Source organism: Oncorhynchus keta, chromosome 31, assembly GCF_023373465.1.
Source record: "Oncorhynchus keta strain PuntledgeMale-10-30-2019 chromosome 31, Oket_V2, whole genome shotgun sequence".
Classification (NCBI taxonomy): domain Eukaryota; kingdom Metazoa; phylum Chordata; class Actinopteri; order Salmoniformes; family Salmonidae; genus Oncorhynchus; species Oncorhynchus keta.
This window is the reverse complement of record NC_068451.1, coordinates 19,900,520-19,922,264: the sequence shown is the minus strand read 5'-3', so window position 1 is coordinate 19,922,264 and position 21,745 is coordinate 19,900,520. Positions and strand designations below refer to the sequence as shown.

Here is a 21,745-nt window from a genome sequence, read left to right as displayed (position 1 = left end):
TATACAGATTAAAGCTGGTTGTTCCATGGTTTATACAGTATATGATTACAGCTGGTTGTTCCATGGTTTATACAGTATATGATTAAAGCTGGTTGTTCCAAATCAAATCAAATCAAATTTATTTATATAGCCCTTCGTACATCAGCTGATATCTCAAAGTGCTGTTCCAGAAACCCAGGTTAAAACCCCAAACAGCAACCAATGCAGGTGTAAAAGCACGGTGGCTTGGAAAAACTCCCTAGAAAGGCCAAAACCTAGGAAGAAACCTAGAGAGGAACCGGGCTATGTGGGGTGGCCAGTCCTCTTCTGGCTGTGCCGGGTAGAGATTATAACAGAACATGACCAAGATGTTCAAATGTTCATAAATGACCAGCATGGTCGAATAATAATGTTCCATGGTTTATACAGATTAAAACTGGTTGTTCCATGGTTCATACAGATTAAAGCTGGTTGTTCCATGGTTTATACAGATTAAAGATGGTTGTTCCATGGTTTATACAGATTAAAGCTGGTTGTTCCATGGTTTATACAGATGAAAGCTGGTTGTTCCATGGTTTATATAGATTAAAGCTGGTTGTTCCATGGTTTATACAGATTAAAGCTGGTTGTTCCATGGTTTATACAGATTAAAGCTGGTTGTTCCATTGTTTATACAGATTAAAGCTGGTTGTTCCATGGTTTATACAGTATATGATTAAAGCTGGTTGTTCCATGGTTTATACAGTATATGATTAAAGCTGGTTGTTCCATGGTTTATACAGTATATGATTAAAGCTGGTTGTTCCATGGTTTATACAGTATATGATTAAAGCTGGTCGTTCCATAGTTTATACAGCATATGATTAAAGCGGGTTGTTCCATGGTTTATACAGATTAAAGCTGGTTGTTCCATGGTTTATACAGATTAAAGCTGGTTGTTCCATGGTTTATACAGGTTAAAGCTGGTTGTTCCATGGTTTATACAGGTTAAAGCTGGTTGTTCCATGGTTTATACAGATTAAAGCTGGTTGTCCCATGGTTTATACAGATCAAAGCTGGTTGTTCCATAGTTTATACAGATTAAAGATGGTTGTTCCATGATTTATACAGATTAAAGCTGGTTGTTCCATGGTTTATACAGTATATGATTAAAGCTGGTTATTCCATGGTTTATACAGTATATGATTAAAGCTGGTTGTTCCATGGTTTATACAGTATATGATTAAAGCTGGTTGTTCCATGGTTTATACAGAATATAATTACAGCTGGTTGTTCCATGGTTTATACAGATTAAAGCTGGTTGTTCCATGGTTCATACAGATTAAAGCTGGTTGTTCCATGGTTTATACAGATTAAAGCTGGTTGTTCCATGGTTTATACAGGTTAAAGATGGTTGTTCCATGGTTTATACAGTATATGATTACAGCTGGTTGTTCCATGGTTTATACAGTATATGATTAAAGCTGGTTGTTCCAAATCAAATCAAATCAAATGTATTTATATAGCCCTTCGTACATCAGCTGATATCTCAAAGTGCTGTACAGAAACCCAGCCTAAAACCCCAAACAGCAACCAATGCAGGTGTAAAGCTGGTGGCTAGGAAAAACTCCCTAGAAAGGCCAAAACCTAGGAAGAAACCTAGAGAGGAACCGGGCTATGTGGGGTGGCCAGTCCTCTTCTGGCTGTTCCATAGAGTTTATAACAGAACATGACCAAGATGTTCAAATGTTCATAAATGACCAGCATGGTCGAATAATAATGTTCCATGGTTTATACAGATTAAAACTGGTTGTTCCATGGTTCATACAGATTAAAGCTGGTTGTTCCATGGTTTATACAGATTAAAGATGGTTGTTCCATGGTTTATACAGATTAAAGCTGGTTGTTCCATGGTTTATACAGATTAAAGCTGGTTGTTCCATGGTTTATATAGATTAAAGCTGGTTGTTCCATGGTTTATACAGATTAAAGCTGGTTGTTCCATGGTTTACACAGATTAAAGCTGGTTGTTCCATTGTTTATACAGATTAAAGCTGGTTGTTTCATGGTTTATTCAGTATATGATTGAAGCTGGTTGTTCCATGGTTTATACAGTATGTGATTAAAGCTGGTTGTTCCATGGTTTATACAGCATATGATTAAAGCTGGTTGTTCCATGGTTTATACAGTATATAATTACAGCTGGTCGTTCCATAGTTTATACAGCATATGATTAAAGCGGGTTGTTCCATGGTTTATACAGATTAAAGCTGGTTGTTCCATGGTTTATACAGATTAAAGCTGGTTGTTCCATGGTTTATACAGGTTAAAGCTGGTTGTTCCATGGTTTATACAGGTTAAAGCTGGTTGTTCCATGGTTTATACAGATTAAAGCTGGTTGTTCCATGGTTTATACAGATCAAAGCTGGTTGTTCCATAGTTTATACAGATTAAAGCTGGTTGTTCCATGGTTTATACAGATTAAAGCTGGTTGTTCCATGGTTTATACAGATTAAAGCTGGTTGTTCCATGGTTTATACAGACTAAAGCTGGTTGTTCCATGGTTTATACAGATTAAAGCTGGTTGTTCCATGGTTTATACAGATTAAAGCTGGTTGTTCCATGGTTTATACAGATTAAAGCTATGCGTAATAAATGGGTGCATTTAGATGTACTTATGTAGTGTCAACAAACGCTATAGTCTTCTAATTGTTAAAGTATGTACAAATGCCTTATTAAGACGATAATAAGCAGAACATAAAATGAAGTGTTCGCAAAGGACCTCCAGAGTTGTAGTTGAGCTCTCTCCTCCATTGTCCTGCTGTCCTCGTGTCTGTCTCTTTGTCCGTGCACCTGTCAGTCTTGTATTAGTGGGGAAGGGAGCACGAGGCTGATTCCACTCTAAGCCCACACAGAGATAATGCATGACTTATTTGTGCTGGGAAATTGGCCCACATTAATATTTATAGGTGATTTTTAATCTCCCGTATGCATATGTAGTGGAGTATACAGCACCTCTAAGGTCAGTTATATAATTTGGCATTATTTATCCTCCCTTTCAAAAGTCAAAAGTGATTCCAGTATATTTTCTCTCTCATAATGTTCATTAATTGACTCGGGGGTTGAAGAGGCTGTCAATCTAGCTTAGATATCTTAATGCAGCCACTTGAATGAAGAGTGCTGCTGGAATAATGGTTATTTATTGAGCTAGTTCATCATGTCTATGCAAATCATGTCTATCAGAGTGAAAGAGTCAAAGTTTCTCATTAAGTGGAACATTTAAATGGTCAGACCATCTGTTGGCCTGTCCATACTACTTTTGAAAAGGGTTCTCTCGCATGTGTGTGCACATATAATATGTGTGTGTGTGTGTGTGTGTGTGGTGTCAGTGTACGAGTGCATGGTGAGTATGCCTGTGTGAGAACTCCACCCATACAGCCCACTAGCGTGTCCTCTCCAGTTTGATGGGTCCTCTCTGTGAGATGAAAGGTACTCTGTCACAGCGACCCAGCACCAGAGAACAGTACAGTGGCTCAGCTGTGGGGATGAAGAGCCACCTACTGGCCAGGTCAGGGTACAGCAGGACAGGACAGCTCTCCTCCGCACCTCTTTTGGGATGAGTCCCAAATGGCACCCTATTCCCTATATAGTGTATTACTTTTGAGCCCAGTGAACCCAGATTGAGCTGTTTTAGAGCCATGGCCATGAGTCCATCGTGGCTTTAGAGCCATCTGTTCTAGTCAGTGAAGTGGTGTCTATGGCGTGTACACCAGTATGTATTGTGTAGGTCTATTGTATGGTGCTGAGAGCCAGTTTGAGTCAGTATAGCTGTAGACAGGGTGGTTTACTGCTCGTTTTAGTTTGAGATGTTGACTTGTATCGAAGGCCAACCTCATTTAGTGGAGAGGTACTAAGAGGTGCTGATGATCTAGTGTAGACTGCAGACAGGAAATAGGCATTTCCGATGGATGGGTGGGTGGATGGATGGATGGATGGATGGATGGATGCCCATTGATGTGGATGAAAGGATGATGACTGTCTCTTTCCTTCTCTCTTATCCAGCCCTCTCTCTTCCTCTCCCCCTCATCTTGTTTTTTTTATCTCTCACTGTCTGGAGTCTAGGGGGGGTGTGGCGTTGGTGAAGTGTATCTTTCATCTTCTGCACTGTACTGTATCTTTGATGGGGTTTCATGTCCTGTTGCGTTGACAGGGTGTCTGTCGGAGGGAAGCGTTTAGATCTGTAGACGTTCAGACGCGGCGGAGACGCTAGGCCACCTGGGACTCCACGCCGCCCGCCTGCCGATACACAGGACCTCAACGCGCTCATTAATATCTATATTTGCCTTCGTTTGGGGCTATTTTTACACCGCCGATGATCTTATGAACATGTCTGAGTTGCCGTGACGATCTGTCACTACTGTACGCCCAAGCTGATAGCGCAGACTAAAGAGTGATAAACTGCAATGAGACAGAAACACACTCAGAGAAAACACACGCACACACAGTCGGATACAGGTAACACACTGACAACCACAAGATGACTGGATGTGTAATACAGTGCTGTAGATAAATAGACAGACGGGTGCAAGAAAAGTACTGCGAAGGAAAATACACATTTTAGTGTAAAAGCTCATTTGTGGTCTGGTAGCCTGAGTGACCGGTCTAACATGTAACCGTGGTCATGCAAACCAACCCACTCTCTCGTCGTCCTGTTTAATTGCTACATCATCAGGTTGTAAAAGGCTGAGTTGAGTGTGTGGTTCCGCTGTGCCTCCCACCGTGTCCCTCTGAGAAAACAAAGAACTGCTGTCACACACTGGCTGCCTGGCTTTCATCTCTCTCTCTCTCTCTCTCTCTCTCTCTCTCTCTCTCTCTCTCTCACTCACTCACTCACTCACTCACTCACTCACTCACTCACTCACTCACTCACTCACTCACTCACTCACTCACTCACTCACTCACTCACTCACTCACTCACTCACTCACTCACTCACTCACTCACTCACTCACTCACTCACTCACACGCATGCATGTAAGCACATAACCCACTGTAAACACATGCCACATGCACACACACACCCCAGTCTGTCAGCTCCTCCGCCCACTAAGTTTGTCAGCTCCTCCGCCCGCTCAGTCTGTCAGCTCCTCCGCCCGCTCAGTCTGTCAGCTCCTCCGCCCGCTCAGTCTGTCAGCTCCTCCGCCCGCTCAGTCTGTCAGCTCCTCCGCCCGCTCAGTCTGTCAGCTCCTCCGCCCGCTCAGTCTGTCAGCTCCTCCGCCCGCTCAGTCTGTCAGCTCCTCCGCCCCCGCTCAGTCAGTCAGCTCCTCCGCACGCCCTCTGTCTGTCAGCTCCTCCGCTCCTCCACCCCTCTCAGTCCGTCAGCTCCTCCGCACGCCCTCTGTCTGTCAGCTCCTCCGCTCCTCCTCCCCGCTCAGTCCGTCAGCTCCTCCGCCCGCCCGCTCAGTCCATCAGCTCTTCCGCCCGCCCGCTCAGTCCGTCAGCTCCTCCGCCCGCTCAGTCTGTCAGCTCCTCCGCCCGCTCAGTCTGTCAGCTCCTCCGCCCGCTCAGTCTGTCAGCTCCTCCGCCCGCTCAGTCTGTCAGCTCCTCCGCCCGCTCAGTCTGTCAGCTCCTCCGCCCGCTCAGTCTGTCAGCTCCTCCGCCCGCTCAGTCTGTCAGCTCCTCCGCCCGCTCAGTCCATCAGCTCTTCCGCCCGCCCGCTCAGTCCGTCAACTCCTCCGCTCCTCCTCCCCGCTCAGTCCGTCAGCTCCTCCGCACGCCCTCTGTCTGTCAGCTCCTCCGCTCCTCCACCCCGCTCAGTCCGTCAGCTCCTCCGCACGCCCTCTGTCTGTCAGCTCCTCCGCTCCTCCTCCCCGCTCAGTCCGTCAGCTCCTCCGCCCGCCCGCTCAGTCCATCAGCTCTTCCGCCCGCCCGCTCAGTCCGTCAACTCCTCCGCTCCTCCTCCCCGCTCAGTCCGTCAGCTCCTCCGCTCCTCCACCCCGCTCAGTCCGTCAGCTCCTCCGCTCCTCCTCCCCGCTCAGTCCGTCAGCTCCTCCGCTCCTCCCCCCCGCTCAGTCCGTCAGCTCCTCCGCTCCTCCTCCCCGCTCAGTCCGTCAGCTCCTCCGCTCCTCCTCCCCGCTCAGTCCGTCAGCTCCTCCTCCGCACGCCCTCTGTCTGTCAGCTCCTCCGCTCCTCCTCCCCGCTCAGTCCGTCAGCGCCTCCGCCCGCCCGCTCAGTCCATCAGCTCTTCCGCTCCTCCTCCCCGCTCAGTCCGTCAGCTCTTCCGCTCCTCCTCCCCGCTCAGTCCGTCAGCTCCTCCGCCCACCCCGCTCAGTCCGTCAGCTCCTCCGCCCGCTCAGTCCGTCAGCTCCTCCGCCCCGCTCAGTCCGTCAGCTCCTCCGCCCACCCGCTCAGTCCGTCAGCTCCTCCGCTCCTCCGCCCCGCTCAGTCCGTCAGCTCCTCCGCCCGCCCGCTCAGTCCTATAGCTCCTCCGCCCACCCGCTCAGTCCGTCAGCTCCTCCGCCTACTCTTTCAGCTCATCCAGTGTTAAAAGCCTGTCAAAGTAAGTGGCCAAACATTATGACTATTAAGGGCTGGCCAAATTAAATCAACAATTAACCATCCTGTCTGTCACAATCTAGCTAAGTAAATGAACACTTCATTGCTGAGTTGTGCTCGTGGGTATTACTGTTGGCCGGTGGTGGAGGGAGCTAGTTATGTAGATCTGAATAACAGAAGAGCTGGCAGTATTACAGAGAATGGAGTGATGGTAGTACTGCCTAGTGCATCAGTATAGAGTAGAGAGTCACAGGACAGTCCAATGGAGTCAGGGCTATGTGCTGTATGTTTGTACAGGGACATTGCATCCTAATTGTTGATCTTGCTTTTATATCACTTGCACAGGCAGTTGACTTTTAGCTAGTTGTATTGTGTGTGGAGTTTGATGTCAGTTTTACCGAGCCCTAACATAATATACAACCGGTGTCATATTGACACCGTCTGGTTCATTCACATTAATGGCTGTGCTTAACGGTGTGTGTCTAGTTGGAGCCTTGGTAGTGGTGTGTGTGTGTCTAGTTGGAGCCGTGGTAGTGGTGTGTGTGTGTCTAGTTGGAGCCGTGGTAGTGGTGTGTGTGTGTCTAGTTGGAGCCGTGGTAGTGGTGTGTGTGTCTAGTTGGAGCCGTGGTAGTGGTGTGTGTGTGTCTAGTTGGAGCCGTGGTAGTGGTGTGTGTGTCTAGTTGGAGCCGTGGTAGTGGTGTGTGTGTCTAGTTGGAGCCATGGTAGTGGTGTGTGTGTGTCTAGTTGGAGCCGTGGTGGTGGTGTGTGTGTCTAGCTGGAGCCGTGGTAGTGGTGTGTGTGTGTGTGTGTCTCTAGTTGGAGCCGTGTGTGTCTAGTTGGAGCCATGGTGTGTGTGTGTGTGTATCTAGTTGGAGCCGTGGTAGTGGTGTGTGTGTGTGTGTGTCCAGTTGGAGCCGTGGTAGTGATGTGCGTGTGTGTGTCTAGTTGGAGCCGTGGTAGTGATGTGCGTGTGTGTGTCTAGTTGGAGCCGTGGTAGTGATGTGCGTGTGTGTGTCTAGTTGGAGCCATGGTAGTGATGTGCATGTGTGTCTAGTTGGAGCCGTGGTAGTGATGTGCGTGTGTCTAGTTGGAGCCGTGGTAGTGATGTGCGTGTGTGTGTCTAGTTGGAGCCGTGGTAGTGATGTGCGTGTGTCTAGTTGGAGCAGTGGTAGTGATGTGCGTGTGTGTCTAGTTGGAGCCGTGGTAGTGATGTGCGTTTGTCTAGTTGGAGCCGTGGTAGTGATGTGGGTGTGTGTCTAGTTGGAGCCGTGGTGTGTGTGTGTGTCTAGTTGGAGGCGTGGTTGTAGTGGTGTGCGTGTGTCTAGTTGGAGCCGTGGTAGTGGTGTGTGTGTGTCTAATTGGAGCCTTGGTAGTGGTGTGTGTGTGTGTCTAGTTGGAGCCGTGGTAGTGGTGTGTGTTTGTGTGTCTAGTTGGAGAAGTGGTGTCTGTCTGTCTGTCTGGTTGGAGCCATGGTAGTTGTCTGTCTGTCTGTCTGTCTGTCTGTCTGTCTGTCTGTCTGTCTGTCTGGTTGGAGCCATGGTAGCTGTCTGTCTGTCTGGTTGGAGCCATGGTAGTTGTCTGTCTGTCTGGTTAGAGCCATGGTAGTGGTCTGTCTGTCTGGTTGGAGCCATGGTAGTGGTCTGTCTGTCTGTCTGGTTGGAGCCATGGTAGTGGTGTGTGTGTCTGTCTGGTTGGAGCCATGGTAGTGGTGTGTGTGTTTGTCTGGTTGGAGCCATGGTAGTGGTCTGTCTGTCTGTCTGTGTCTGTGTCTGTCGTGGAGGTAGTGGAGTGTGTCTAGTTGGAGTCGTGGTTGTAGTGGTGTGTGTGTGTCTAGTTGGAGCCGTGGTAGTGTGTGTGTACAGTGCTCTGACGCCTCAGGCTTGGCCACTCCTTTTTGGAACTCGATCTTTCTCTCTCGCAAACTCACACACACACACTTAGGTATACACATTTAATACCGGGTCGGGCCCCCCTTTAGCTCCAGAACAGCCTGAATTATTTAGGGCATGTCCAGTGTTGGTGCCCACTGGAGCCACTTCTTCTTGTTTTTAGCTGATAGGAGTGGAACCTGGTGTAGCCAATCCGTGACAAGGAGTGACAAGTTGTGTGTTCCGAGATGCTGTTCTGCATACCACTGTTGTAATGCACAGTTACAGTGCCTTGCGAAAGTATTCGGCCCCCTTGAACTTTGCGACCTTTTGCCACATTTCAGGCTTCAAACATAAAGATATAAAACTGTATTTTTTTGTGAAGAATCAACAATAAGTGGGACACAATCATGAAGTGGAACGACATTTATTGGATATTTAAAACTTTTTTAACAAATCAAAAACTGAAAAATTGGGCGTGCAAAATTATTCAGCCCCCTTAAGTTAATACTTTGTAGCGCCACCTTTTGCTGCGATTACAGCTGAAAGTCGCTTGGGGTATGTCTCTATCAGTTTTGCACATCGAGAGACTGAAATGTTTTCCCATTCCTCCTTGCAAAACAGCTCGAGCTCAGTGAGGTTGGATGGAGAGCATTTGTGAACAGCAGTTTTCAGTTCTTTCCACAGATTCTCGATTGGATTCAGGTCTGGACTTTGACTTGGCCATTCTAACACCTGGATATGTTTATTTTTGAACCATTCCATTGTAGATTTTGCTTTATGTTTTGGATCATTGTCTTGTTGGAAGACAAATCTCCATCCCAGTCTCAGGTCTTTTGCAGACTCCATCAGGTTTTCTTCCAGAATGGTCCTGTATTTGGCTCCATCCACCTTCCCATCAATTTTAACCATCTTCCCTGTCCCTGCTGAAGAAAAGCAGGCCCAAACCATGATGCTGCCACCACCATGTTTGACAGTGGGGATGGTGTGTTCAGGGTGATGAGCTGTGTTGCTTTTACGCCAAACATAACGTTTTGCATTGTTGCCAAAAAGTTACATTTTGGTTTCATCTGACCAGAGCACCTTCTTCCACATGTTTGGTGTGTCTCCCAGGTGACTTGTGGCAAACTTTAAACAACACTTTTTATGGATATCTTTAAGAAATGGCTTTCTTCTTGCCACTCTTCCATAAAGGCCAGATTTGTGCAATATACGATTGATTGTTGTCCTATGGACAGAGTCTCCCAGCAGTTCATCCAGAGTGATCATGGGCCTCTTGGCTGCATCTCTGATCAGTCTTCTCCTTGTATGAGCTGAAAGTTTAGAGGGATGGCCAGGTCTTGGTAGATTTGCAGTGGTCTGATACTCCTTCCATTTCAATATTATCGCTTGCATAGTGCTCCTTGGGATGTTTAAAGCTTGGGAAATCTTTTTGTATCCAAATCCGGCTTTAAACTGCCTGGTGTGTTCCTTGTTCTTCATGATGCTCTCTGCGCTTTTAACGGACCTCTGAGACTATCACAGTGCAGGTGCATTTATACGGAGACTTGATTACACACAGGTGGATTGTATTTGTCATCATTAGTCATTTAGGTCAACATTGAATCATTCAGAGATCCTCACTGAACTTCTGGAGAGAGTTTGCTGCACTGAAAGTAAAGGGGCTGAATCATTTTGCACGCCTAATTTTTCAGTTTTTGATTTGTTAAAAAAGTTTGAAATATCCAATAAATGTCGTTCTACTTCATGATTGTGTCCCACTTGTTGATTCTTCACAAAAAAATAGAGTTTTATATCTTTGTTTGAAGCCTGAAATGTGGCAAAAGGTCGCAAAGTTCAAGGGGGCCGAATACTTTCGCAAGGCACTGTATTTGCCTGTTTGTGGCCTGCCTGTTAGCTTGCGTGATTCTTGCCGTTTTCCTTCGACCTCACGTCAACGAGCTGTGTTCACCCACAGGACTGCCTTCCTGCGTGAAAAGCCCAGGATGCCGTCCGTTTCTGAGATACTGAAAGCTGCACGCGTGGCACCGAATATCATACCACGCTCAAAGTCGCTGAGGTCACTAGTTTTGCCCATTCTAAAGTTCAGTTGAACAGTAACTGAATGCCCCCTTTTTTATTTCACCTTTATTTAACCAGGTAGGCCAGTTGAGAACAAGTATGCCTGCATTATATCGCAGGCCAAGGCCACTTGACTCACTGTCTGTGGGAGCGAACCATTTTCGCGAACGGGGTGGTGTACATAATAAACTGGCCAGATAGTGTAATACCCCTATACTACATTAGCATACATGATGTTTATTGACAGACATTCTCCACAGGGATACTTTCTTAGACACACACTGTTGTGAGGGTTTAGTAGGTAAGGTGGTTGAGGAACATGAATGGAGAACTCGTTTAGATAAGCAGTGTATTCATTGTCTGTAAATAATAGTTTGAAGAAAAGCCTCGTTTGTGAAGAGCCACTTGTTAAAGATGTCCTTCAGGCATTTTTTTACTTTTACTGTTGAAAAGCGATATCCTAAGTACACACACTAAAGGGTTAAAATTTTTACATGTTTTGAGCACAAATGTGTTTTTTAGGCACAACTGCAAAGTCCAAGGAGTAGGGCATTCAAGGAGTTTAATGGGAAACTGTGATGTCATCGGCCTCCCCCTTGCTTGAGGAACAATAGAGGGGCACTAGAGAAGAAAAGAAAAAAGGCCAACCCCCCCACTTATCATGACGTACCTGGACCACCTATTGAGATGCGCCTTTTGTTAAGTAAATCAGGTGTTCAGGAAACACAGTTGGTATTTAAATTAGAGTGGGAGTCAAAGTGCAATTTGGCCTATGTACTGTACACACAAACACTTTCTCTCCCTCAACCACACACACACACACACACACACACACACACACACACACACACACACACACACACACACACACACACACACACACACACACACACACACACACACACACACACACACACACACACACACACAGACAGATGCAAGCTATAATGGGCTTTTTCCTCTGTGCTCTCTCTCTGACCTCCATTTAGTTGTCCAGTGAGAGATAAAGCTATCTGATGAGCAGGCCATTATTACTGCCTGGCCAGGTCACCACCTCACCTCTCTGCCTGTCAACACACACACACATCTCAATCAGCTGTGTGTGTGTGTGTGTGTGTGTGTGTGTGTGTGTGTGTGTGTGTGTGTGTGTGTGTGTGTGTGTGTGTGTGTGTGTGTGTGTGTGTGTGTGTACGTGCTGCATATGTCTATACTTGAAACGAGGGTAAAAAAAAATGTAGTTGCCTTCAGTTAAATTACTGATCCTTAAACTAACAGTGAAGCCGCTATTAAAACTGAAATAAAACCTCAACTTAGGGTTGCAGTGTTTTATCAGGTACTAAAGGACACTGACTGATACTGGCCCAGCAGGATCAATACAACAGCTGTTTTATAGATCTGTCTGAACGACTCTACAGATGTGTGATTATTGGGTAGTAGTCTGGACACCTTGATGGTGCCCTCTAGCAGCTGCAGTGGGGAGTTGGGTCTGAGTAAGGACACAGTCATAAAGCTTGGAGGTCGTCAGCAATGCCAAAGTACTTGTTAAAGCAATACTCCCTCTCCATCCTTCTCCCTCTCTTCTACATACCCAGGCTGTGCTGATTGGTTCTCTCCATCCTTCTCCCTCTCTTTTACATACCCAGGCTGTGCTGATTGGTTCTCTCCATCCTTCTCCCTCTCTTCTACATACCCAGGCTGTGCTGATTGGTTCTCTCTTTCCTTCTCCCTCTCTTCTACATACCCAGGCTGTGCTGATTGGTTCTCTCCATCCTTCTCCCTCTCTTCTACATACCCAGGCTGTGCTGATTGGTTCTCTCCATCCTTCTCCCTCTCTTCTACATACCCAGGCTGTGCTGATTGGTTCTCTCCATCCTTCTTCTTCTCTTCTACATACCCAGGCTGTGCTGATTGGTTCTCTCCATCCTTCTCCCTCTCTTCTACATACCCAGGCTGTGCTGATTGGTTCTCTCCATCCTTCTCCCTCTCTTCTACATACCCAGGCTGTGCTGATTGGTTCTCTCTTTCCTTCTCTCCTGATTGTGTTCTCTCAAACCTTCCCTCCCACCTTTGACTGTTCCCTCTCTCTCCTTCCCTCCTGATTGTGTTCTCTCTCTTCTTCCCTCCCACCTCTGACTGTTCCCTCTCTCTCCTTCTCTCCTGATTGTGTTCTCTCTCTCCTTCTCTCCTGATTGTGTTCTCTCGATCCTTCCCTCCCACCTCTGACTGTTCCCTCTCTCTCCTTCCCTCCTGATTGTGTTCTCTCGATCCTTCCCTCCCACCTCTGATTTTTCCCTCTCTCTCCTTCCCTCCTGATTGTGTTCTCTCTCTTCTTCCCTCCCACCTCTGACTGTTCCCTCTCTCTCCTTCCCTCCTGATTGTGTTCTCTCGATCCTTCCCTCCCACCTCTGATTGTTCCCTCTCTCTCCTTCCCTCCCACCTCTGATTTTTCCTCTCCTTCCCTCCTGATTGTGTTCTTCCCTCTCACCTCTGACTGTTCCCTCTCTCTCCTTCCCTCCTGATTGTGTTCTCTCTCTTCTTCTTCCCTCCCACCTCTGACTGTTCCCTCTCTCTCCTTCCCTCCTGATTGTGTTCTCTCTCTTCTTCCCTCCCATTGTGACTGTTCCCTCCACCTCTGACTCCTTCCCTCCTGATTGTGTTCTCTCTCTTCTTCCCTCCCACCTCTGACTGTTCCTCTCTCTCCTTCCCTCCTGATGTGTCTCTTCTTCCCTCCCACCTCTGACTGTTCCCTCTCTCTCCTTCCCTCCTGATTGTGTTTCCCTCCCACCTCTGACTGTTCCCCTCCTCCTTCCCTCCTCTCTCCTTCCCTCCTGATTGTGTTCCTTCCCTCCTGATTGTGTTCTCTCTCTTCTTCCCTCCCACCTCTGACTGTTCCCTCTCTCTCCTTCCCTCCTGATTGTGTTCTCTCTCTTCTTCCCTCCCACCTCTGACTGTTCCCTCTCTCTCCTTCCCTCCTGATTGTGTTCTCTCGATCCTTCCCTCTCACCTCTGACTGTTCCCTCTCTCTCCTTCCCTCCTGATTGTGTTCTCTCGATCCTTCCCTCTCACCTCTGACTGTTCCCTCTCTCTCCTTCCCTCCTGATTGTGTTCTCTCGATCCTTCCCTCTCACCTCTGACTGTTCCCCCTCTCTCCTTCCCTCCTGATTGTGTTCTCTCTCTTCTTCCCTCCCACCTCTGATTGTTCCCTCTCTCTCCTTCCCTCCTGATTGTGTTCTCTCTCTTCTTCCCTCCCACCTCTGACTGTTCCCTCTCTCTCCTTCCCTCCTGATTGTGTTCTCTCTTCTTCCCTCCCACCTCTGACTGTTCCCTCTCTCTCCTTCCCTCCTGATTGTGTTCTCTCTCTTCTTCCCTCCCACCTCTGACTGTTCCCTCTCTCTCCTTCCCTCCTGATTGTGTTCTCTCTCTTCTTCCCTCCCACCTCTGACTGTTCCCTCTCTCTCCTTCCCTCCTGATTGTGTTCTCTCTCTTCTTCCCTCCCACCTCTGACTGTTCCCTCTCTCTCCTTCCCTCCTGATTGTGTTCTCTCTCTTCTTCCCTCCCACCTCTGACTGTTCCCCCTCTCTCCTTCCCTCCTGATTGTGTTCTCTCTCTTCTTCCCTCCCACCTCTGACTGTTCCCTCTCTCTCCTTCCCTCCTGATTGTGTTCTCTCTCTTCTTCCTCTCATTGTGTTCCTCTGACTGTTCCTCTCTCTCCTTCCCTCCTGATTGTGTTCTCTCGATCCTTCCCTCTCACCTCTGACTGTTCCCTCTCTCTCCTTCCCTCTTGATTGTGTTCTCTCGATCCTTCCCTCTCACCTCTGACTGTTCCCCCTCTTTCCTTCTCTCCCCCAGATCCAGCGTTCCAGGAACAAGCAGATGAAGGAGATGTTCCCAGATGGTTTTGGGATCCACCACGCTGGGATGCTGCGTGCTGACCGTAGCCTGATGGAGAGCATGTTCTCCAGGGGTTACCTCAAGGTTCTGTGCTGTACTGCCACACTGGCCTGGGGAGTCAACCTGCCTGCACACGCTGTCATCATCAAGGTCGGTTTGTGCGCGCGCGCGTGCGTGCGTTTCAGGTTTTGTTAGTCGCATGAACAGGATACAAATGGTATACACTGTCCAACAAAATGCTTACTTTCATTGGGTGCGTGTGCTTGTTGTAGTGTGTTAGTTTGTATGTGTGAGGGAGTTTTTCGGTCTGATTAGAAGTAGGGTTGCAAAGGGTCTGAAATTTTCCATGGGAAGTCAAGCCCGGGAATTTGGGGAATTTTGCTTAAATCCATCAAAGAAGTTAGTTAGTTATTAGCTTAGCTAAGTTAGTTAGTTAGTTAGTTAGTTAGTTAGTTAGTTAGTTAGTTATTAGCTTAGCTAAGTTAGTTAGTTAGTTAGTTAGTTAGTTAGTTAGTTAGTTATTAGAAGTTAGCTTATTATAATGAACCTTTTTTGTGGGATACACACAAGGCAATTCTAGGTCTTGTGGCATATTTTGGTTAAACTATCCCCAATTCAATGGAATTGCAACCCTCTGCATGCACAGTGCATTCTTCCATCACGTGCAGTAGAGTTCAACTGATTCATTAGAATGGCCGATTTCATAACAATCGGTTATCTGCATTTTTGGACACTGATCATGGTCGATTACATTGCATTCCACAAGGAGACTGCGTGGCAGGCTGACCACCTGTTACGCGAGTGCAGCAAGGAGCCAAGGTAAGGTGCTAGCTAGCATTAAACCTATCTTATAAAAAACAATCAATCTTAACATAATCACTAGTTAACTACACATGGTTGATGATATTACCAGTTCATCTAGCTTGTCCTGCGTTTCATATAATCAATGCGGTGCCTGTTAATTTATCATTGAATCAAAGCCTACTTCGCCTAAACGGCTGATGATTTAACAAGCGCATTCGTGAAAAAAACACTGTCGTTGCACCAATGTACCCAACCATAAACAATGCCTTTCTTAAAATCAATACACAAGTATATATTTTTAAACCTGCATATTTAGTTAATATTGCCTGCTAACATGAATTTCTTTTAACTAGGGAAATTGTGTCACTTTTCTCTTGCCTTCTGTGCAAGCAGAGTCAGGGTATATGCAGCAGTGTGCGTCGCCTGGCTCGTTGCCAACTATATGAGGACCATTTCTTCCTAACAAAGACCGTAATTAATTTGCCAGAATGTTACATAATTATGACATAACAGTGAAGGTTGTGCAATGTAACAACAATATTTAGACTTAAGGATGCCACCCATTAGATACAATACGGAACGGTTACGTATTTCACTGAAAGAATAAACGTTTTGTTTTTGAAATTATAGTTTCCGGATTTGACCAAGGATCGTATTTATGTGTGTTATTATATTATAATTAAGTATATGATTTGATAGAGCAGTCTGATTGAGTGGGGGTAGGCAGCAGCAGGCTTGTAAGCATTCTTTCAAACATCACTTTCCTGCGGAGGCCAGCAGCTATAATACCTACACGTGGAAATATTGAAGCAACATCTCAAGACATCAGTCAGGAAGTTAAAGCTTGTTCGCAAATGAGTCTTCCAAATGGACAATAACCCCAAGCATACTTCCAAAGTTGTGGCAAACTGGCTTAAGGACAACAAAGTCAAGGTATTGGAGTGGCCATCACAAAGCCCTGACCTCAATCCCATCGAGAATTTGTGGGCGGAACTGAAAAGGCGTGTGCGAGCAAGGTGGCCAAACCTGACTGTTACACAAGCTCTGTCAGGAGGAATGGGCCAAAATTCACCCAACTTATTGTGGGAAGCTTGTGGAAGGCAACCCGAAATGTTTGACCCAAGTTAAACAATTTAAAGGCAATGCTACCGAATACTAATTGAGCGTATGTAAACTTCTGACACACTGGGAATGTGATGAAAGCTGAAATAAATCATTCTCTTTACTATTATTCTAACATTTCACATTCTTAAAATAATGTGGTGATCCTAACTGACCTAAGACAGGGAATTTTTACTCGGATTAAATGTCAGGAATTGTGAAAAACTGAGTTGAATTTTTTTGGCTAAGGTGTGTGTAAACTTCTGACTTCAACTCTATGTGAAGGGTCATCAAGTTATAGCAGCAATCTACCTCACCAAGTAAAGCGAGAAGAATAAGAGCCCCACATTGAAGCTGCCCAGCAGCACCCGTTGGGGTGGTGTTGTCATCATGTTTGACAGTCTCCTGGAGGGAAAGGAGTCTTTCCAAGAAATGGCCATATCACAATCTGCCGATATGGACAGACCCATCAAGAGGATCCTCCTGGATGATGTATTTTGGGAGAGAGTGGTAAGCAGCCTGAATCTCCTAAACCTATAGCAGTAGCCATTGCATGGATTCAGGGAGACAATGCCATCCTGTCTGATGTTCAGACTCTGCTTGCAGATGTAAGGGAAGAAATCCGTACTGCCCTGTCCACTTCACTGTTGCTCCAAGCAGAGGAAACTGTAGTTCTGAAATACATCAAAAACCATGAAGACTTCTGCCTGAAGCCCATACATACAGCAGTGTACATGTTGGACCCCAAGTATGCTGGCAAGAGCATCCTGTCTGGTGCAGAGATCAACAATGTCTATGGTTATATCCAATGCAGAAAACATCTACCGTGTCTCGCCACCTTGGCCTGGATGAGGGCAAGGCTCTTGGCCGTCTGGTGAAGTACACTTCCAAGCAAGGGCTTTGGGATGGAGATGCAATATGGCAGTCGTGCCAACATATCTCATCAGCCACCTGGTGGAAGGGACTTTGTGGATGATCTGAGGCTCTTTCCCCTGTTGCCTCCATCATCCTCCAAATCCCACCAACATTAGCCGCCTCAGAGCGCAACTGGTCCTTGTTTGGGAACACACACCAAAACACGCAACAGGCTGACCAATACAAAGGTAAAAAAATTGGTTGCCAAATTTGAGGATTTTTGAACATTACAATGAGCCATCCTCAACAAGGTTGGAAAGTGACAGTGAAGATGAGGTCTCAGAGTCTGATGTTCAAGAGGTGGACATTGAGGAGGTTCAGGGAGAAGACATCGAAGCCTGAGAGGAAGACAGTCTAGAAACTAAAGCTTTGGTTATCTATCATTTTACGTTGTTGAAAACGTTTTTGAGACATGTGATGGATCAATGGGGATCATTCAATAATCCCCTTTGTTGTTAAGTGAAATCATCCCATGTGAAGAATCAACTCATTTAATTAAAGTTTAATTCGTAACAATATTTAAAAATTAAAATTATTGGATAGATTTAATAATTTGCAATCATGTCTACTTATGATAAGGTAAAAGGTTTATGTTTGTCTCCATATGGTCCTTCTGTAGCACAGTTGGTAGAGCATGGCGCTTGTAACGCCAGGGTAGTGGGTTCGATTCCCGGGACCACCCATACATAGAATGTATGCACACATGACTGTAAGTCGCTTTGGATAAAAGCGTCTGCTAAATGGCATATATTATATATTATTATTATTATATGATATAGTAAATATATCCAATGCAAAAAACATCTACATTTAATTGGTAATAATATTAATTTTCATATATTTCTGTTAATTCACATATATTCCCGTTAATTCCTATATATTCCCACAGAAAGTTTCCACCTCTGAATTTTCCCCAAAATGTGCAACCCTAGATTAAGGTATGAACTTGTAAGTCTGTATCATGTGCCCTTCACTCTTAGAAGACGGTAAGTCCGTGTAGGTGTCTATACTAAAACACGCAGACGTTTGCCTCATTAGGACTGTATTATCTCTCCAAAGCCACTCATATCCGTCCTGTCTTGTTCCCGTGGTAACAACAGGGCACCCAAATCTACGATGCTAAGCGTGGTACCCTGGTGGACCTGGGCATCCTGGATGTGATGCAGATCTTCGGGCGTGCCGGGCGGCCTCAGTTTGACAAGTACGGCGAGGGCACCATCATCACGGCACATGACAAGCTGAGCCACTACCTCACCCTGCTCACGCAGCAGAACCCCATAGAGAGCCAGTTCCTAGAGACCATGGCTGACAACCTCAACGCTGAGGTAGGGACACACACGCCACCGTCAATAATGTACCTGGGAAGGTCTTATCCACACTCACACATCTTCAGGACCTCTACGTTTTAACAATCATATCAGTGTTTCCACTGCAGTCATTTAGCTGTGGCGCTGCACCATGGCAAAATCATTGCCGCTACGCCAAAAAAATAAAAAATGAAACGTCAACAAATATTTCTGCCTAGGCGCACTTTGAAGATGCTAGAACCGTCTAAATGTACTTTTCCTCTGCAAACAATGTGAGTAATGAATAAAAGAATTAAAACAAACCTTACCTTATAGTAAAATAGTTCTATCCAAGGTAAATATTCCTCTCAAGGCACATTGAAGTTGCGAGAGCCATAGGGAGGGGAACATACATCCTGATTAGTAGTCAATGCTCAACAATTCTTAGTGCATTCGCGGGACAAACAGCAGTTGTAATGGCCTTTGTTAAAAATAGGGGGATCCCAGCTCTCCATTCCTACTTTATTTCTCAACTCCTAAATATGTGCAAACTGTACCAGCTCAGCAGTCATTCTCACGATAGAGGAGAGCGGGCTCAGTGTAACACAGGGCAATTATAGGTTAACTTGGGTCACCCTAATATTTTGGAGGGAGTGGTTTAAAAAATTGTCATAAGACAGATGTAACTTTTAGTTGTTCAATAGTAGTAGCAATCAGGGAAAGGGGTTTCTGTGAGAAGTACAGACAGGTGGGTGTTACCCCGGTTAGGGTCAATTGGGGTGAAACACTAACAGGTAGGATGTGTTTATATGCACTTTTTAGGGGATGTAAAATTCATCATTATGAATGATCAGCCCAATAGGGTAAATGCAGATGGGCAACCCCATGCTTCAGCCTATTTATTTCTAGCCACGATGCTATATCAGTTGGGCTACAGGTGATCGTGCTTATTGCTAATAGTATACCTGATAATATGGACAATGCATAGGCTAGAAGCATTGTCCAAAATGTTACAAATGTACTTTTTACATTTTATTTATCAAGGTAATTTCAGAAAATTCCTAGTATATATGGCGCTAATAGTGGAAAATGTTACTGTTTCACAGTATTGCTTACCCACCAGTGTTGTGATTGGCTGTGATATTGGCCTATTGATTTCTCCCGCCGAAGGGGCATCGGTTGTCAAACTGGGAAAGCTGTAATGATTTTGTGGCTGTTTTATCTAGTGGAGATCGCTCTGTCATTTCCTGGTTGCTAAAATGTTCAACTTTGCTCAAATTTCAGTTTGTGAGAAAACAAGCACGAAATAGTGTAGGGAATCATTGTACCATCTAAATCGCATTTTCAATAACAACAAATATTGTTTTTACAGCTGTTTGAAGCTGGTAGACCAAATGAAAGTTAACAATATTTTTCTTTAGTGTAAAGATATTTCACAGCGATCTGTGTTTGACAGCAGATGCCTAACTGGCCCCCTTCAATCATGTTCTCTTCTCATCTCCATCCAATGCCCTTTTCACAAATTAAACACAGTACAATAAGTCACCACTAGATGGCACACACCTCAAGGATTCAATGAGCACTTATTGAGAAGGAATCAATGCAGAGTGTGGAATCTCCACCAGGTGCTGCTAGGTGGCTGAAATGACTGAAGGTGAATGTGATGTTATTGATCTCTCTTTCTTTCTCCCTCTCTCTGCAGGTATCACTAGGGACTGTGACTAACGTGGAGGAAGCAGTGAGGTGGCTGAGTTACACCTACCTGTACATCCGCATGAGAGCCAACCCTCTGGCCTACGGGATCAACCACAAGGCCTACCAGGTACACACGCATGCATGTACACACACACACACACACACACACACACACACACACACACACACACACACACACACACACACACACACACACACACACACACACACACACACACACACACACACACACACACACACACACACACACACACACACACACACGTGTACACACTTGACACACACTCTTATTACAGCTCTCTACGTTAGATGGACCCAAGTCTGGAGCTGTACGTAAGGAACTGGTGGTGATAGGGTTAAACTGTTCTGTCTCTGTGTTAGATGGACCCAGGTCTGGAGTGGTACTGTGAGGAACTGGTGGTGATGGCAGGGTTAAACTGTTCTGGCTCTGTGTTAGATGGACCCAGGTCTGGAGCTGTATCGTAAGGAACTGGTGGTGATGGCAGCCAGGAAGCTGGACAAGGCCAGGATGATCCGCTTCGAGGAGAGGACAGGATACTTCGCCTCCACTGACCTGGGCAGAACCGCCAGTCACTTCTACATCAAATACAACACCATGGAGGTACACCAGAGTTCCTGTACTATGTTGTATTGTACACTGAGTGTACCTAACATTAAGAACACCTGCTCTTTCCATGACATACAGTACCAGTCAAAGGTTTGAACACAGCTATTGATTCAAGGGTTCTTCCTGTTTTCTACATTGTAGAATAATAGTGAAGACATCAAAACTATGAAATAACACATGGAATCATGTAGTAACCAAAGAAGTGTTCAACAAAGCAAAATATATTTTAGAATCTTCAAAGTAGCAAGTCTTTGCCTTGATGACAGGTTTGCAAACTCTTGGCATTCTATCAACCAGCTTCATAAGGTAGTCACCTGGAATGCATTTCAATTAACATGGGCCAGCATCCCTGTGGAAAGCTTTCATCATCTTGTGGAGTCCATGCCCCGACATATTGAGGCTGCAACTCAACATCAGAAAGGTGTTCCTCGTGCTTGGTTTACTCCAATGTATTATATTATTGTAACCAGGTGTATATATAGACTTCTATGTAGGTGTATTATGGCATGGTAATATCTACAAATAAACTCATCATGAACGATGGTAAAGTAACATGCAATATACAACTAGATAACGTCTGTTCCTTATGTCATGTTTGTGTTTGTCCACCTCCTCCTCCATGCAGACATTCAACGAGCTGTTCAACTCCCAGAAGACAGAGGCTGACATCCTCAGCATCGTCTCCAAGGCCGAGGAGTTTGAACAGGTCAAGGTGAGAGGTCACTGGTCACACTGAGAGGTCACTCATCACACATTATAGACTGCTGCGGGACACCTGCTAAACAGTATAGCAAGGTCTTGAAATAGTTTGAGTACCCAGGTGGAAAGAATCCTGACTGACTGTGTGTGTGTGTGTGTGTGTGTGTGTGTGTGTGTGTGTGTGTGTGTGTGTGTGTGTGTGTGTGTGTGTGTGTGTGTGTGTGTGTGTGTGTGTGTGTGTGTGTGTGTGTGTGTGTGTGTGTGT

General features: G+C 45.8%; 1 protein-coding gene across 2 annotated transcripts in view; it reads left to right on the top strand.

Moving 5' to 3' along the window:
* The window catches only part of ascc3 (activating signal cointegrator 1 complex subunit 3), a 161,391-nt gene that overhangs the window by 94,992 nt on the left and 44,654 nt on the right, over nt 1-21,745 (top strand). For both annotated transcript variants that reach the window (XM_052489893.1, XM_052489894.1), the window contains exons 16-20: nt 14,290-14,481; nt 18,252-18,476; nt 20,140-20,259; nt 20,611-20,775; nt 21,407-21,493. In XM_052489893.1, coding sequence (XP_052345853.1) covers nt 14,290-14,481; nt 18,252-18,476; nt 20,140-20,259; nt 20,611-20,775; nt 21,407-21,493 — 789 coding nt within the window. The remainder of the gene's footprint in view (nt 1-14,289; nt 14,482-18,251; nt 18,477-20,139; nt 20,260-20,610; nt 20,776-21,406; nt 21,494-21,745) is intronic.